Here is a 19,402-nt window from a genome sequence, read left to right on the forward strand (position 1 = left end):
CACTTCCGATGTCCAACTGCAGCATACATCATTTGGGGAGACATGGAGGTAGAGGCTGCTAATGTCCTTCTGCTTCCTTCCGATACTGGCCACCTGCAGCTGTGTGGATTTGGTGAGCTTAACACTGAGCGAGAGAACTCAAACTCCTGCCAAGAATTTGGTCAAGAAAACTCCACCAGAAGCCTATAAATTCCCAGTAATGGCTCTTGCTGGCATGACCAATTAGTGTCAATTAGTTCTTGGAAAATAGCACAGAAGCACGGGGAAGTAACGCTTACCAGGAAGCCTACGTTTTGAGTCTACAGTTCTCTTAAATCCCCAGCTGTCACAGCCGCTGGGAACTGTTTCCAAAAGGCAGAGGGACACCCACTGCCTTCCTGCCTGAGCTCGCAACTGGACAAGATGAACCACCCATGGTGGAATCACAGAACAACCCAAGTCTTCTCAGTCCTCCAGAGAGCACAGGGTTATGTGGCAGAGCTAGACTGCTGGAATGAAATAGGAATCATTTCTACATAACCTCTTCATGTCTACAGAAAGTCTTGCTTCCTATCGGCTGGTCATTCCTAGCTTGAACTCTCTACTTTGTTCCTTGACTGGCCTCTCAGTGTCATATTTTTCATCATAATGGTGCCATTAAAACTTTGCATGAGGGGGTCAGGCTAAGTTACAGTGCACAAGGAACCAGGTTCAAGTCCCTGGTCCCTACCTGCAGGGACACAAGGAGCCAGGTGAAAGCCCCTGACCCCCTTCTACAGGGGGAAAGCTTCACGAGTGGTGAAGCAGGGTTGCAGGTATCTCTCTGTCTCTTTCTCTCTTTATCTCCCCCTCCCCTCTCCATTTCTCTGTGTCTCTATCCAATAATAAATAAATTTTTAAAAAAACTTTACATGAGAACCCAGGCTTAACATCTCTCCCCCCCCACCACCACCACATGGGAGCACCATAAAAGAGGAAAGCTTCAGTGATCGGGCGGTAGTGCAGTGGGTTAAGTGCATGTGGCATGAAGTGCAAGGACCGGCATAAGGATCCTGGTTCGAGTCCCCGGCTTCCCACCTGCAGGGGAGTTGCTTCACAGGCAGTGAAGCAGATCTGCAGGTGTCTATCTTTCTCTCCCCCTCTCTGTCTTCCCCTCCTCTCTCCATTTCTCTCTGTCCTATTTAACAACGATGACATCAATAACAACAACAATAATAACTACAACAGCAATAAAAAAGGGGCAACAAAAGGGGAGGGGGAGAGGAAAGCTTCATCAACAGTAGAGAAGTGAAGAGATGTCTCTTCCTCTCTCCTTCTCTGTTACCCTCTAAAGAAGACTGAGGAGGAAGAGGAGGAGGAGAGCAAGAGTAAGTGGAAGAGGAAGAAGGTGGAAGAAAGAAGCAGCAGCTCTGCTGGGAGCGGTGGAATCCTGCTGGTTCAAACACAAACCCTGGGAGAAAAAAAAAACCTACACATGTTTATATCAGACACTATTCAAAATGCTTTAGATTATCTCATCTCATCCTCACTGCCCCCTGACTGAGGTATTGATACTAATCTCATCCTCCCAGAAACTGAGGGTCGGAGGGTTTATACTGAGTTGCAATCGATTTGAGTTACACTCTGAGATTTTAAGTGGAAGCAGCATTTTCAGGTTGGCAGTCTGAGATCTCGAGCATCATTATAGCTCACCACTATCACTTTTTTTTCTTTTGCCTCCAGAGTTATTGCTGGGGCTCAGTGCCTGCACTAGAAATCCACTGCTCCTGGAAGCTATTTTTTCCCTTTTGTTGCCCTTGTTTATCGCTGTTGTTATTATTGTTATCATTGCTGTTGTTGTTGTTGGATAGGACAAAGAGAAATGGAGAGAGGAGGGGAAGACAGAGATGGGGGAGAGAAAGACAGACACCTGCAGACGTGCTTCACCACTTGTGAAGCGACACCCCCCCCCCCCCGCAGGTGGGGAGCCAGGGGCTTGAATTGGGATCCTTGCTCCGGTCCTTGTGCTTTGCATCATGTGCGCTTAATCCGCTGGGCTACCACCCAACCCCCAATCATCTCTCTTTTTAAAATATTTTATTTATTTATTATTGTATAGGGACAGAGAGAAATTGAGAGGGTGGGGGAGATAGAGGGAGAAAGGGAGAGAGACACCTGAAGCCCTACTTCACTGCTTGTGAAGCTGTCCCCCTGCAGGTGGGAAGCAGGGGCTTGAACCTGGTCCTTGTGCACTGTAATGTGAGCACTTAACCAGGTGTGTGTGTCACTGCCCGACTGCCATCACCACCATAAAAGGAAATTCTGTAAGGTACAGTCCCAAACATTATTATGTTTCTGAGAAAAACAGTCATTGAACCTGCTCTCCGGGAATGGAAACACTATTTCCATGTCCCAGTTTAGAAACAGACATATAAGATGATGGTGGAAGCCAGTCTGTGGCAAAGCCAGGCACAGTTGTTTGACCCAAGCTATCATTTCTGCTCATTGGGGAGGCCACCCCATCCAAGGGACCTCAGTCAAGATTAGCCAGCCTGGCCTTTCTGAACTTCCCAAGCCACTTCAGGGAAAGATGGGGGGGAGGCTTTTGTGTGCAGCGTGGTGGTGCAATGTAGCCAAGGACAGTTCTTTAGGTAAAAGTGCACTGTGAGAATAATTCTTTTAGTGGGAATGAGCATGGGGAATACGATCAGCAGGGCAGCCTTTCAAGATTTCTGGATGAAGGGGGGCTGGGCAGTAGTGCTCCTGGTTAAGCACACATAGTATGAATCTCAAGGACTGTGTAAGGATTTGGGTTCGAGCCCCTGGCTTCCCACATACAGCAAAGCAGGTCTGCAGCTGTCTATCTTTCACTCTCCCTTTCTATCTTCCCCAACCCTCTCAATTTCTCTGTCTTATCTAATAAATGGGGGAAAAAATGGCCACCAGGAGTAGTAGGTTCATAGTGCCAGCACTGAGCGCCAGCGATAACCCTGGAGGCAAAGAAAAGAAAAGAAAAGAAAAGAATAAAACAGATTTCTGGATGAGTTCTCTATGGTCACCTTTCTCAGCCTTTAGGTTAAATCACATCAGTGACCCCCTAATGCTGAAAACCCAATATACCAGCTGTGCTATGCCCTCAATTCATTTACACTTCCCTTCTAATTACTGTGTAGACACTCAGTTCCCAAGCAGCTTCCTTCCAGGGAGACTAACAGGCTGTAGAAAAAAAAATTGGGCAAGAGAAGAAAGTGTCAAATTCCTAAATTGAAACCTGGTTCCTGGCTTGGGAGGAGGAGTTTAATAAGGATATCAAGAAGAGGAAATGCAGATGAGGACAGGACAAGTGGGCTCCGTGGGGAGTCATAAAGGCTTCATTCATAAAAAGTTATGCGTCCATTATGCCTGGATTTTCACACACGGCCCTGGGAAAATATGCTACGAGCAGTTTTTCAGAGTGAGATGCATACTTCACAAGCCGTCCTAATCCGCTCTCCCTCCTGCCAAAGGGGCATTGACCTGCCTCCTCCCTCAGATTTCATGGCCCTGACCCCTCCCAGGGACCAGGCTGGCCCACACAATGCACTTGTTCCAAACACAAAAGTTCTCTAACAACTGCATTTGGAAACATCAGAGCAGACCAAATAGTTGGCAAAGGAGAGCTCTAGCAAATGAAGAATGACGGCTACAGGCGCTGGGCCATGCTTTGGCTGCAACACACACACACACACACACACACACACACACACACACTGCTTTGGCTGCAACACACACACAAATGCACACACACACACACACACACGGTGTTTTGGCTGCAACACACACACACACACACACACACACACACACACACACACACACGGTGAAAGAAGGCCAAATAAGAGCCAGCGAGCAAAACAAACCATCCCCAACAGCAAAAAGCAAAGCCCCATCTAGTTACAGCTGGAAAGATCAGAAGTTGTAGCAAGAAAAATTTTTGTTTCAAGTTTAAGAACAGGGAACCACTGGAACTCTCTGCCTGTGCCTGTCCTCAGGAGCATGCCTTGTGCCTTGGCCCTCCCTGGGGAACTTCAGAAATAGACAGTTTCCTCCTTCTTCTCCTGATCTTCCTCTTCCTCCTCTTCCTTCTGAGACTTGTAGGCTCATCACATTCCTGGGGGTGGATATAGGGTTACTGGCTTTTGCCAACAAAAAGACAGGAAGCCCAGTTACATTTTAATTTCAGATAAATCATGCATCATGCATTTTCATCTGGTGGTCCCTGAAGGGATACCCTTCTCAGATTTAGCAGTTTCCTTTCCCCATCATGAGGACAGTGCTCTGGTCTGATCTCAGCTGGCTGTGTGACCTTAGCAAGTCATTTCACACTTGGGGTGCATGGCCTTTTCATGGACGTGTGGCACAAGCCATATACTATGTTTGCCATTAGGTTAAGCTTTCTGTGGTTTCATGCCCACACGGTGCCTTCCCTTATTTAATTATGAAATAATGTCTGAGGGGCCGGGAGGAGGTGCACTTGGTTAAGCATGCACATTATTATGTGCAAAGACCTGGGTTCAAGCCCCTGATCTCCACCTCCCCACTTATAGGGGGGATGTTTCATGAGTGGTAAAGCAGGTCTGCAGGTCTCTCTCTCTCCCTTCTCAGTTTTTATCTTTCCTATCAAGTAAAACAGAGAAAAAGAAAAAAGAAAAAGGAAAGAATGGCTGCTGGGAGCAGTGGATTCATAGTGCAGGCACCAATAACCTTGGTGGCAAAAAAAGAAAGAAAGAAAAATAAAAAAAAAACCCTGAATGCTTTCTGTAAAGATTCAGATGGTCCAGAAGTCTGCAAAGGAAACCAGGAAGCTTCCCACTACCAGTGTATGTGTCCCTTCAGGAGTCTGATGAGTACTGTGCTGGCTCCTTTCTGGATATCTGGCACTAGTCAAACAATCATGCACAGGCCTTTGTGGGTAAGTGGGATCATTCTGGAAATTCTGGCTCAGTGGACCCCCCACAAATCTATGTTCATTGATCCTAGCTGTTGGTGGTATGCAGCCAGATCTGGGAACCTCTCTGTTCCCAAGAAACTAGCCTTCTGTCTTTCTGCCACCCTGTTTGTGCTTGGCTGGAGTCACTTCCTTGGCTTCTCCATGGGTGCCGCGCAGACTTCCTGGCTGGTTCCCAGTGCTCATAACCTGTCCTTGGTCTCTCTCTGGAACACCTGTGAATGCAAATCACTACCTGTTGTAACTCTGGGAATGTAAATTCATGGTCCTCTGGAAAGGAGGAGTCTGGGTGTTATTCCCAATGGCAGCCGGGCCCCTTTGGTCATACAGAATCTCCTTCATGAGTCTTCATTTTCACTCGTCTTGAACTTTGCAAGGGAAGTAATTAGATGCAACATAAATACTCAGATTTCTTTCTTCTCTCTCTCTCTCTCTCTCTCTTAACAAGAGCACTGCTCAGCTCTAGTTTACGGTGGTGTGGGAGATTGAACCTGGGGTTTTGGTACATCAGGCATGGAAGTCTCTTTGCATAACCCACCCAATACAGAACCTTTGTATAGACCACCACCCCCAGCCCTGGAACTCAGCCAGACCTTCATTTGTAAATAAACCCTTCTGACCTCATCCAGAACCAGCCATAAAGTCAGACTGAGTTTGACTGTGAGATCGCCCAACTCATTGATTTCCTTTCTTTCCTTTTTAAAAGACTTATTTATTGTAAGAAAGAGACCAGAGCAATGCTCTGGCATATACATTGCTGGAGATAGAACTCAGGGCCTTAACATGTGCAAGTCTGGTACTCTGCCCAAAGAGCAATATCCTTACCCACCTGCTTTCTTTCATTTCCCTACTGCCAGCTGCCCACACAACAGTTCAGTCACTCACAGAGATCAAGTAGGTCTTCTGTCCAGCAGATAAACTAGGGGCTTGGGGGGGTCTCACTGAGGACCTAAGCTTACAGACTAGAAGCTCAGCCCACAGACCCCACTGAAGACATGGACGATCCCTTCTCTGCCTCAGTACTTCCTTCTGGCTCCTGTGAATCTGTTTCTCTTTCTGCTTCTACCATGATGGCCGTTCCCACCCACTTTTCCAACTATACACTTTCTCTGGTGACACAGTTAAGAGCTCTTCTCAGGCAGGGGAGCATAGCAAACAGACTCTTATACCTGAGGATCCAAGGTCCCAGGTTCAATCCCTTGCACCACCATAAGTCACAGCTGAGCAGTGCTCTGGTCAACATACTCTGCCACTTGAGAAAGACTGGTCCTGAAATGAGTGCAGCCTAGAATGTTCCTAGCCATGACCGTGGAATACAAGCTCAGACTGACAGGGATACAGAGGTTACACAGGCTCCTGTGCAAAATATGAATAGACATGGGTCCTAGGTCAGATCAATGGGGTTTATAGTTAATGATATTTACATACTTTTCCCATATTTGGGAGCTTCTCTCTGCCTTTATCCTGCTTTCTAGTCCTACCCTCAACTCCGACATCTTCCCAGTCAATACTTCTAGCCCACCTGCATGTTAGCTAGTGGGCTCAGTTAAAAATTAGTAGTCATGGGCCCCTTGGAGTGTACTTAAAAGAGAATTCCCTACCTCCTTCCAACATGACAAAGTCCCCAAATTTCATCTGCTATACTTTAACTTTTAGGTTCCTGATTATTAAATAAATTGTTTTGCTTTATTCTTAAAGCTTTTTAGCCACCAAGTTGCAGGTGCTACCATGACACCAACCTGACTTCCCTGGGGAGATGACCTCACCAGTGTGTCCTAGAACCCCACCTCTCCAGAATCCTGCCCCACTAGGGTAAGACAAACAGGCTGGGAGTAGGGATTGATCAGCCAACGCCCATGTCCAGTAGAGAAGCAATTACAGAATCCAGACCTCCCACCTTCTGCTCCCTATAAAGATCTTTGGTCTATACTCCCAGAGGGGTAAAGAATAGGGAAACTTTCAATAGAAGGGATGGGATACAGAACTCTGGTGGTGGGAACTGTATGGAATTTCACCCCTCTTATCTTGTCAATCATTATTAAATCACTAATAATAAGAAAAAAAAAACACTCCTATGACCAATCTTGAGTGAGAACTGACTTCTTTCTCTTTCCCCTTCTTGCTTTCCTTCTTCTTTCCATTTATTTACTTACTGCCACCAGGATTATTGCTGGGGTTTGGTGCCTGTGTAGCTCTACCATTGACAGAAGCCATTCTTCCCCCTTTTTTCTTTCTCTTCTTCTTTTTTATAGAGGGGGATAGACAAAGGGTAGTAGGGGAGGGTAAGAGGAAGAGGAAGGGAGAAGTAGAGAAAGAGGAAAGACACCCCAAACTTCACTGCTTGTGAAGCTTCCACCCTGCAGATGGAGACAGGGCACTTGAATCTGAATCTTCATGCATAATAATGTGTGCATTCGACCACTGAGTCACCACCTGACTTTACTCTTAGCACAGGCTGTCCCCTGCCTCTTCACCAAAATTTTAACCTGCCTTTTCATGTATGAGTTGGACCGACGTAAGGATCCCGGTTTGAGCCCCTGGCTCCCACCTTGCAGGGGAGTCGCTTCACAGGTGGTGAAGCAGGTCTGCAGGTGTCTATCTTTCTCTCCCCCTCTCTATCTTCCCCTCCTTTCTCCATTTCTCTCTGTCCTATCCAACAACAACATCAATATCAACAATAATAACTACAACAATAAAAAACAAGGGCAGCAAAAGGAAATAAATAAGTAAATAAAAATTTTTAAAAAGAAAGAAAAAATAGAGAATCTAGCTAAACAGTGATTTTGAAAAGTACTTTATCAGCCTGACATGATCACCATGGGCAATTACTTGGTATGCATAACTCTATTTGCTGTTGTCATTGTCTTTCACAAAGTGGTTCTTCTAGCTCAATTCAGCCCACACAGAATTTAGAAATTTGCTTTAAACAATTTTGAGAAACAATATATTCACTATTCCATTTGCTGTGCTGCCTAGCACTCCTTATTTATTATATCAGCACTATCTCATTCATTCATTCACTACTACCCCTGTGTGTGCATTATCTTCATACTATACATATAAATAATTTTTATCCAATGGAAACTTGTTCAGTGAAAACTATAATGATTGTCAGAAGGTGTGGGAGGGTGAAGGAGAGGGAGGAACAGATGAAGGGTTCCATTTTGTAAACACACATACAGGTATAAAACTATACTCCTTACCTCTAGGTTCCTGATTACTAAACAATTTGTTCTGCTTTATATCTTACCACTTTTCAGCCACCAAGTTGCAGATGCTACCGTGACACCATCCTTACTTCCCTGGGCACAGAACCTCACCAATGTGTCCTGGAACCCCACCTCTTCAGAGCCCTGCCCCACTAGGCTGGGAGTATGGATCCACTTGCAAATGTTCAAGGAGAAGCAATTATAGAAGCCAGCCCTTCCACCTTCTGCACCCCATAAAGATATTTGGTCCAGACTCCCAGAGTGATAAAGAATAGGGAGGCTTCTAATGGAGTGAATGGGGACATGGAACTGTGTTGGTGGGAACTGTGTGGAATTGTGCCCATTATCATACAATCTTGTCAATCATATTAAATCACTAATGAAAAAAGGATACTACTTTGCTCAACAAATTGTTTGGCTTCACATGTTAACTCTCTTTTCAATCACCAGGTTCCAGATGCCACCAGGATGCTGGCTAGGCTTCCCTGGATTGAAGACCCCACCAATGTGTCCTGGAGCTCAGCTTCCCCAGAGACACACCCTACTAGGGAAAGAGAGAGGCAGACTGGGAGTATGGACTGACCAGTCAACGCCCATGTTCAGCGGGGAAGCAATTACAGAAGCCAGACCTTCTACCTTCTGCAACCCACAATGACCCTGGGTCCATGCTCCCAGAGGGATAGAGAATGGGAAAGCTACCATGGGAGGGGGTGGGTTATGGGGATTGGGTGGTGGGAATTGTGTGGAGTTGTACCCCTCCTACCTTATGCTTTTGTTCACTAGTCCTTTCTTAAATAAAAAAAAAAGTATACTACTAAAATCTTACATTATAAAGCAATGGGAAATCAATAAAAAATAGAAGTTCAAAAGAAAAAAAATGAACAAGAAATACTACCTGCATATTCTATTTCATAATACCTTTTATTGTGTGACAATGTTCACCTTTGTCAACAATCACTCCCAACTTTTATCTATCCTGTGGCACTGGAGACTGAGCCCAGGACCCTCATGCATAGAAATACTGCCAAGCAGAATCTGACTGAGTTTGGAGTAGGGCACTAAAGTAAAAATCTCTGGGTAGAGGGTGAGGGTAGATGTTCAGCTTCACTGGGGGGGGGGGGGGGGAGTTGGAGAATGGGACACAGACCTACAGACCTTTGGTGGTGGAAATGGTATTAGTATACACTTCTATTAACTTATAGTCTCACAAATTACTATTCAATTTATAAAAGAGGGGAAAAAATGGATCAAATGTCTCAAAATTTTTGTTGCATAGACCATAGCTCTGAGTATATGTTCCTTCAATCTAAGCACTTAAGACTTCAAAGTAGTGGGATTCAGGTGGTAGCGTAGCAGGTTAAGCATGCATGGCGCGAAGCACAAGGACCAGCGTAAGGATCCTGGTTCGAGCCCCCGGCTCCCCACCTGCAGGGGAGTTGCTTCACAGGTGGTGAAGCAGGTCTGCAGGTGTCTATCTTTCTCTCCCCTTCTCTGTCTTCCCCTCCTCTCTCCATTTCTCTCTGTCCTATCCAACAATGACGACATCAGTAACTACAACAATAAAACAACAAGGGCAACAAAAGGAAATAAACATTTAAAAAATACTTTAAAAAAGACTTCAAATTAGTAATCACATTGAATTTTAACAGTGGGCTCAAATTGTTAATACATTTCTAATAATGACTTGTTATTTGAAATTTTAAATTTCCTAAAAGCTCAGACCAGGGAGAACAGAAGCAACTGGTGGCATTACTTTATAAGATACAGCTATATGTAAAGTGCATTAAAGGGCATAAATTATGGTGAGGTCATGTATGCTACCATAAATCCTAACAATGGGATTTTCCAAGTTAACCCAATTGCCAAATGATTTGGTTATAGCTAAAACTATCTATTGCTTTCCTAAACCATAAGACAGCAGGAATCTTCCCCTTTTTCTATAAAGCCTGTATTTCTCCCAGTCCTGAAACCTCTAAGGTGAGGCTCACTTTCCTGCATACTTCTCTCCCAATTCACACCAACTGATACTACATCTGCTGCTCCCAACCCAATCAATGCAACCAGTACCACCTCGGCATGTTTCACTTTGGACTACATCCAGAGATGTCAGGCATGGAATGTCAACCCACCGGCTTCATTACTCTGCCACCTGGTTCCAGATTATACCATGATGTCAACTGGACTTCCCAGAGCAGACGATCCCACCAATGTGTCCTGGAGTCCTGCATCCCCAGAATTCTGCCCCATAGGGGAAAGAGAGAGAGGCTGGGAGTATGGATCGACCTGCCAACGCCCATGTTCAGCGGGGAAGCATTTATAGAAGGCAGACCTTCCACCTTCTGCATCCCATAATGACCCTGGGTCCGTACTCGCAGAAGGTTAAAGAACAGAAAAGCTATCAGGGGAGAGGATGGGATACAGAGTTCTGATGGTGGGAACTGCGTGGAATTGTACCCCTCTTATGCTATGGTCTTGTCAGTGTTTCCATTTTACAAATAAAAATTAAAAAAAGAAATACTGCCAAGCAAGTGAAGTACTAACTTCCCTTTTCTTTTCTTTCTTTATTTTTTTTGAGACAGGGTGAGATAGAGAGAAAAGGGAGATACCACCATCCATGGAACTTCCCCCCTAGTGGTGTCTACAGTGCTCCTATATAGTGTCTGCTCTCAAACCCAAGGTCTCATGCACAGCGGTTTGCATGCTCTACCAGGTGGGGTATCTGCCAGCCTCACTAAACTTTTTTTTTTTAATGACTGCAGAGGTTTTATTTGAAAAATATGGATCAAAATTTATTCCATTAATGCTACAATCAAGCGTCAGGATTATTTTCAACTTTCCTGGTGTCGTGAACATTGTTGTATTGGGTGCTTCGCTCATATCCTTAACTCGTTTCTCAGGATAAGTTCCAAGAAATGAAGAGCTGTTGGGTCAAAGGGTTTTCACAGTTTTATAAGCTTTTAACATGTGTGGCCAAATGGAGAGTTCAGAGTTTTACATGATACAGAGAGCTCCCCTGAGAGCTTCCTGTGGCCACCAGCAGGACAGACCCTTCCAAGCCTTAACCATGTCACACAGAACATCCCATTCCTTCTCTAAAAAGGCTCTCTAAAAGCAACTCACCCAACAGAGGGGCTTTTCTCCAATAACCATCCCGGACCTCCACGTAATCGTACCAGCAAAGGCGGCTTTTAAACAAGTCCATGGATGTGAAATTTAAGATGATCTGTAAAGAGGGAACAGAAAGTAAGTGTGGGTAGGGAAAGACAGAAATAGGCTAGGGGAATGGATCCACCACCAAGACCCACATCCAGCAGAGAAGCAATTGCAGAAGCCAGAATTTCCCCACCTTCTACTCCCCCCAAAAGAATTTTGGTCCATACTCGTAGTTGGGGAGAAATGTTAGGAGAAGATGACCAGAGGGCTCGGAATTCCAATTCCGTCAGCACCGAGAGAGAGAAGTGCAAAAAAGGAGGAATGTTTGGATGTAGTAATAGGTATATGTGTAATTTCAAACAGAAGAGAAGATGGGAACACAGGGAAAAAAAGAAAAAAGGCAAATATATAAAGTACAGACAGATAATTGTAGAAATAATAGTTAACCCATATCTGCAACCTTGGGAGAATTGCTGTAGCTGCCAGTGGAGGGAATGGGGATCTAGAACTCCGGTGGTAGAAACAGTGTGGAGTTGTACCCGTTAATCTTGAAATTTTCTAAGTCATTATCAAATCACTAATAAAATTTAAAGAAATAAAGAAGGAAAGAGAAAGACATAAAAAGAGAAAACGGAAGAAAGGAAGGAAGGGTAGGGCACCAAAGTAAAAACCCTGTGGTGAGGGGTAGACATGCAGCTTCCTGGGCCAGTGGGAGGTGGGAGTGGGTGGGAGGGATGGGTCACAGTCTTTTGGTGGTGGGAATGGTGTTTATGTACACTCCTAGTAAAGTGTAGTCATATAAATCACTAGTTAATTAATACGAGAGGGGGAAAATCAATTGTATGTCTCAAAGTTTTTCAAAACACAAACTGAATCTTTTTAATATATAGGCTGTGTATTTGATATGCGGACTCTCTCAAAAGCCTAGACCAAGTAGATCAGAAGCAACCAATAGCACAGCTATATACAAGATACTGGGTACTGTACAGCAAACCATAACAAAGGGACTTTTCAAAGTTAACCCAATTAACAAATAATGTGATGATAACATTAACTATCGATAGTCTTTTTGAACCCTAAGACAGCAGGAACCCCACATCTCCACTATAGAGCCCCTACTTCCCCCAGTCCTGGAACCCTTGGATAGGGCCCACTTTCCTGTATGCCTCTCCCAATCCATATCATATAATATTGCATCCGCCGATCACAACCTAACCAATGCAATGATTGCCACCTCAACATGCTTCAGCTCAGACTGTGTCCAGAGACTTCACGTGTGGAATGACAACCCTTCAGCTTCATTACTCGGGTGAGACCTTTCCTTTCATAGTTTTCTCTAATTCCATCCCAGGTAGTTCACTTTCTAACAAAGTCCCAAAACCTAAATATATACCAGTTTCTGTGAGAGAGAGCATATGTTCACACATATCCATAAACTAGTGCAAAATATATACCTGAAAGCAGAAGTACACTAGAGTTTGCAGTAAGTACCCCCCTAACACTTCCTCTCCACTATTCTAAGCTTTGGGTCCATGATAGCTCAACAATTTGTTTGGCTTTGTATGTTAACTCTCTTTTCAATCACCAGGTTCCAGATGCCATCAGGATGCCGGCCAGGCTTCCCTGGATTGAAGACCCCACCAATGTGTCCTGGAGCTCAGCTTCCCCAGAGACCCACCCTACTAGGGAAAGAGAGAGGCAGACTGGGAGTAGGAACCGACCAGTCAACGCCCATGTTCAGCGGGGAAGCAATTACAGAAGCCAGACCTTCCACCTTCTGCAACCCACAATGACCCTGAGTCCATGCTCCCAGAGGGATAGAGAATGGGAAAGCTATCAGGGGAGGGGGTGGGATATGGAGATTGGGTGGTGGGAATTGTGTGGAGTTGTACCCCTCCTACCCTATGGTTTGTTAATTAATCCTTTCTTAAATAAAATTAAAAAAATAAAATAAAATAAAATAAAAAGAAAGGAAGGAAGGAAGGAAGGAAGGAAGGAAGGAAGGAAGGAAGGAAGGATGGATGGATGGATGGATGGATGGATGGATGGATGGATGGATAGATGGATGGATGGATGGATGGAAGAAAGAAAGAATGTGGGCAGCAAATGCCCAGCAATATGTTTAGAAAGACTCGTCCCTGAGGGTGCTCTCAGGTTACCCTTCAGCAATCAGAGCTCCCAGACCACAGTAGGAGTGTCCTCTTAGAAACATACTCATAGGAAGTCTTGTGACATTAAATAATAAACCTTAACAGCAGGGGAGATAAACAGAGTAGATAGGTCCTTGAGTTCTGTCTGAGGAATAACTTAAATGTTTGAAGTCAGTAGGTGGTTTACAGAAAGTATGGTGCATTAAAAAGATAGAGCAGGACCCTTTGCGAATGGGGGTTTGCTAGGAGGTAAGGGGTCAGTGAAGTTCAGGGGTAGGAAAAGACTCTACAGTGTCATCAATCACTCCAAAGGGCCTGGGGTTAGCCCGAGTGTCTAGATATCAGAGTGTCTCTGGAATCAATGTCCCTTGGGCCATGTCTTCACTCTTCTGAGGTGTGGTGGTTCTTTTTTATTTTTTTATTTTTTATTTTTAAAATATTTATTTATTTATTCCCTTTTGTTGCCCTTGTTGTTTTATTGTCATAGTTATTATTATTTTTGTTGTTGGATAGGACAGAGAGAAATGGACAGAGGAGGGGAAGACAGAGAGGGGGAGAGAAAGACAGACACCTGCAGACCTGCTTCACCACCTGTGAAGCGATTCCCCTGCAGGTGGGGAGCTGGGGGCTCGAACCGCGATCCTTTTGCTGGTCCTTGTGCTTTGCGCCATGTGCGCTTAACCCGCTGCGCTACCGCCCGACTCCCCTGAGGTGTGGTGGTTCTAACAGCACTACTACAGTTCCTTGCATGTGTCATTCATTCATTCATTCATTCATTCATTCATTCATTCATTCATTCATTCATTCATTCATTCCACGGTTGTTTGTCCACCACCAGTCTATAACTTTTTTCCTTTTTTTTTGCCTCTAGGGTCATAGCTGGGGCTCAGTGCCTGCACTATGAATCCACCGTTCCTGGGAGACATTTTCCCATTTTTGTTGCCCTTGTTGTTGTTATTGCTGTTATTGTTGTTGGATAGGACAGAGAGAAATGGAGAGAAGAGGGGAAGACAGAGAGGGGGAGAGAAAGATAGGCCTGCTTTACCGCCTGTGAAGCGACCCTCCTTCCCCCGCAGGTGGAGAGCCAGGGGCTTGAACTGGGATCCTTGCACTGGTCCTTGTGCTTTGCACTATGTGCACTTACCCCGCTGCACTACCTCCTGCCCCCACTTTTCCTTTTTAGCACTTTTTAAAAAATTATTATCTTTACTTATTGGATAGAGACAGTCAGAAATTGAGAGGAAAGGAGTAGACAGAGAGGAAAAGAGACAAAGAGAAACTTGTAGCCCTGCTTCACCACTTGAAAAACTTTCTCCCAGCAGGTGGAGACTGAGGGTTCAAACCTGGGTCCTTGTGCATTGTAAAGTGTGCTCAAGCAGGTGCGCTACCACCTGGCCCCCACTGTGAGCCAGTCTGTGTTTGTCAACGGAGATAGAAAGATGCATCAAGCCAGTGAGAGCACTAGGGGAAAAGAGTGACAGGCAGAGAAAGCATTCTGGAGCTGCCAAGAAGGAAGGAACAAATTCTACTTAGTGATGCTGGACATGGCTTGTCAAAGGAGATGAGGAGGTGACGTTTATCATGAAGGGGCAGAGCACCCGTGGGTAGAGAACTAGAGCAAGAGAGCACATTTGAGTGACAGGAACTGACATGACCAAAGGCAATGAGATGTTTTGGGAAGCATACTGTACGCCCAGTGCAGGTGTGTGTGTGTATGTGGAGGAGGAAGAGAGAATGTAGAAGAGGAGTTTGAGTGGTTCAGATGGCCAGGGAAGGAGAGTTTCTATTTTTCTAAAATTCCTTGAAGTCTCTGAGTGGACTCCCCTGCCCACACATAGTGCTCAGACCTGGGTGGCCTAACGGACTTAGCACACAGGTGCTATGCTCAGACACTGGTGGTGGTCTCATTGTAGCTCTCCTGGTTAGGGGTTTCCTTAGTGAATGGTCTAGAGTTCCCTGTACCTTCCACCCCTCTGGGCGCCCCACTGTGAAGGTGACTATGCTTCCTCTGCACAGAGAAGTCGCCAAGCAGCTCCCCAACTCTCAAGCATGTTCAGCGTGCCCTGTTCCATCATTTTTCAATATTCCATGCTCTCTTGGGGGTACACTGAAGGGAACCTCAGCCCCTGCACCCAATCCTACTCCTCTGCTCATTTTTGTTTATTTGTGTTTATTTCAGAGAGACACAGAGAGGCAGAGAGAGGGAAAGATAGCACAGCACTGAAGCTTCTTTCAATGTGACGGAGGCCAGGATCAAACCTAAGCTGCACACATGGCCAAGCAGCGCACCATCCAAGTGAACTATTTCACCAGCCCCTGACCCTGCTCCTTCGTTGCCTAGAGAGGAGCCTGCTCTCAGTCTGTTCATCTCTCTAGGAGCTGCTACACCTTCTCCCTTCTCCAACCCCCTCACCCCGCCCCAGACATTTTCTTTTATCTCAACAGCCTTGGGTCTTTCTATCTCTATAAACAGACCCTCAGGTTGGAGGACTGTGGGTCAAAAGTTCTAGCAACCTCCTGGCCACATCCAAAGGGCTGTCATTGACTTGTCCTTTCTGCTTCATGGCCTTATGCTTTGAGCCTGCCTCTTGTTTTGGCCACACTAGCGTGTCCTCTCCCTGTTCTCTCTCCCTGGCTTCTGTCCTCCTCACTCTACGTGCACTGTCAGGGCACCTCAAACCCTCATCCTTCCCACCTCCAGCGTGTAGGTGACACATGGCCCCAAACACTTAGGGCAACCCCCTGACCTTCCCTCAACTTTGCCCCTATGCTCATCCTCCCATATCTGCCCACAGACAATTCCTCTCAAGTACCTGTGTCACATCTCCCACCAGCACTTCTGCTTTGCTGAGATGAATCTCGACTCCCTCCCTGTGATGTTCCTCCACTCTGCAGACGAGGACTTCTTGATCAGTCTTGCATAGTGCTCCAGGTTGATCAGGCCCCCTCCTAAGTCCAGGCAACTCTCCCTGTGCTCCCATCTCCTGTATGAAACTCACCAACTTTCCAAAGCCTCCAGTGCCATCCTGTGCGGCCATATTCCCCAATGCACCCTGATCTATCTATCCACTGCTACTGACACCATTCTCAGGTGCTTACCCTCCTCCCAGAGTCCTATGCTAATTGATGAGCTGGGCATATTCTTTCTGTCACTGGACTCCTCCACTTTCCACCTGGTTTATAGTGTTTGCAGAGTAGGTTTTTAGAGTCAAGGCAGATCTGAATGTTTTTACCTCTGCCATTTCCTAGTTCTGGAATATCAAGAACTCCTTGTCTCCTTGAACTTTTCTTTTCCTCATCTGTAAGGCAACACACACATCACAGGACACTGTCCATAGTATGTATATGGTGCTGCCAGGCATACAACTAGGACTTAATAAATAATCAACAGAAACATCAAGCTGTAAGGAGTACACACTCAGTGCACTGCAAACCGGATGCACTTAATACCCTTCATGGGGTGCCATTGGCTGGCACCAAGTGTACCATCTTTAGGCCAAGCCCATCCAATTCTTGGGTCTCAGGACAAGTAGCCCCTTCCACAAAGTTCTGTTATCTACTAGGAGATGAAGGTAGCACCAGAGAACAGAAGATCAGCTTACCTTCTGTGTTGGAGTGTGTGTAGGTGTGTGTATGAGACAGAGAGAGAGAGAGATTGAGATGGGAAAATGTTATTTTTCTTTCAGATTAGACCAGTGGCTCTCACTTCTGTTTACACAGTAGAATCAATTCAGAACATTTTTTTTTTTTTAATGCTGGTGTCAAAGCAAATGCTTCTCCTTCAATTAATCTGAATCTATGAGGGTTGGTAGGGACTCTAGCCAAATTCTAAGTCTTTGTAGACAGGATTTTAGATTTCTTTGCTCTCATACTTAGGTGGAAGGGCTCTGGGATGCTTGCTGGTTGGTTGTAATGTAATTCTTTAGTCTTTGTGTGTGTTTTTAATCTCATAAAGGAAACGTTATTATAACTTCCTTGATAACACATGGATGCTCTGAATGAATGAGATAATTATTCAGGCTAATTATTTTAAGTATATTAGTGAACCGCAAAGACCAGAGAGGAAGAGGCAGTGAACAAGAGGTGAGACTCAAAGTAATCATGTTTGCTAATTACCGGCAGCTCTGGGGAAGGTTGAGTGAAACAGAAATGGAAATAATTGGAGCAGGAATTTCAATGATGTATATTCTCCCTGCCCCTAGTTAATAATGATAATTAAGGCTGGGTGAATCTAACACAGTTTAAACATATCACATAGCCTCAGCAATGCAGGGCAATGTAACAATCTGGGGATTACTAGAATCTTGTGTCTTCCTCCTCTTCTTTCCCAACTCCAGTAGGCACCAGGATGGCACAACCAGCTGGGGCTGCCGGATCTGGAGTCTCTTGGGTTCAAGGTGACAACCACCCCATCACCAATACTTGAGGAGGAGAAGGAGGAAGGGTGTGAGCATGTGGGTGAGGTATGTGCACACCTGTGCATGTGTATGTGTGAACTCATGTTCTAGTGTCTTTTGGCTAAATGTCTACTCTGCTTTGTCACATAGCATAGGGTGATGATGAAACACTCAAGACTCAGATGAGCTGGGTTTAAATCCCAACAGCAACAAACTGTGCAAGTCTTGGGAAAGTTGTAAGGAATCAGTGTGGTGATTACACCGATCACATGAAGTCGTGAGGGTTCAGGAAGAGAATCCACATGATATACAGAGGGCAGTAACCACCCTGAGGAGAATGCTTCCATTTCTCTTGACCATGCTCCTTCTTTTGCCATCATATTGTGTTTAACATGCTGTTTACATCACTCAGTATTTCATTTTTAAATTATCTTTATTTGGGAGTCGGGCTATAGTGTAGCAGGTTAAGCGCAGGTGGCACAAAGCACAAGGACCAGCGTAAGGATCCCGATTTGAGCCCTGGCTCCCCACCTGCAGGGGAGTCACTTCACAGGTGGTGAAGCAGGTCTGCAGATGTCTATCTTTCTCTCCCCCTCTCTGTCTTCCCCCTCCTCTCTCCATTTCTCTCTGTCCTATCCAACAACGATGACAACAATAAAACAACAAGAGCAACAAACAGGAATAAATAAAATAAATATTTAAAAATTATCTTTATTTATTGGATAGAGATAGTCAGAAATCAAGAGGAGAGGGAGGTGATAGAGAGGAAGAGAGACAGAGAGACACCTGCAACACTGCTTCACCTCTCGTATAGTTTCTGCCCCTGCAGGTGGGAACTGGGGTCTCGAACCCAGGTCCTTGTGCATTGTAACATGTGTGCTCAACCAGGTGTGCCACAATCTGGCCCTGCAACAGGTTTTTTTTTCATTCAGACACATGTCCATTCACATGTTCATTCAACACTTATTGTGTGATTCTATGTTCTTTTCTGTTGTAGGTGCTGGATACTTGGGGGCGAACAGTCTCTGGTCTTAGGGTATTCAGTCTCAAATAAGGATGGTCAAATAAGCCAGTAGCCACAATACTAGGAAACACACTATGACAGGTAGGTCTGAAGGAAGGTTGACTCAAGAGACAGAGAAAACATCACAAAGATTGTTGTGCCTAGCTGGAGAAATTTGATGGCTCCTTAGATTTCTAGAGAGGTGCAAGAAACAGAAGTTGTAAAGTGGGGCCAGGCAGTGGCACACCTAATTAAGTACTCACATTAAAGTTCACAAGGACTCAGGTTCAAGTCCCTGATCCCCACCTGCAGGAAGGAAGCTTCAGGAGTGGTGAAGCAGAGCTGCAGATGTCTCTCTCTCTCTCTCCTTGCCCTCTCAATTTTTCTGTCTCTATCCAGTAGTAAATAAATAAATAAACAAATAAATAAATAAAAGATATAAAGTACTGAAGCCAATCAGTGATAATAACACCCCACAAACCTGTGGTCTGGGAGGTAGAGTAGTGGATAAAGCATTGGACTCTCAAGTATGAGGTCCTAAGTTC

The 19,402-nt window shown here is 45.1% G+C and overlaps 1 protein-coding gene across 1 annotated transcript in view; it reads right to left on the bottom strand.

The window, feature by feature from the left end:
• The window catches only part of TLL2 (tolloid like 2), a 219,481-nt gene that overhangs the window by 46,089 nt on the left and 153,990 nt on the right, over positions 1 to 19,402 (bottom strand). Inside the window, exon 10 of the mRNA XM_060192830.1 lies at positions 11,275 to 11,377. Coding sequence (XP_060048813.1) covers positions 11,275 to 11,377 — 103 coding nt within the window. The remainder of the gene's footprint in view (positions 1 to 11,274; positions 11,378 to 19,402) is intronic.

This window comes from Erinaceus europaeus, chromosome 1, assembly GCF_950295315.1.
Source record: "Erinaceus europaeus chromosome 1, mEriEur2.1, whole genome shotgun sequence".
Taxonomy (NCBI): Eukaryota; Metazoa; Chordata; class Mammalia; order Eulipotyphla; family Erinaceidae; genus Erinaceus; species Erinaceus europaeus.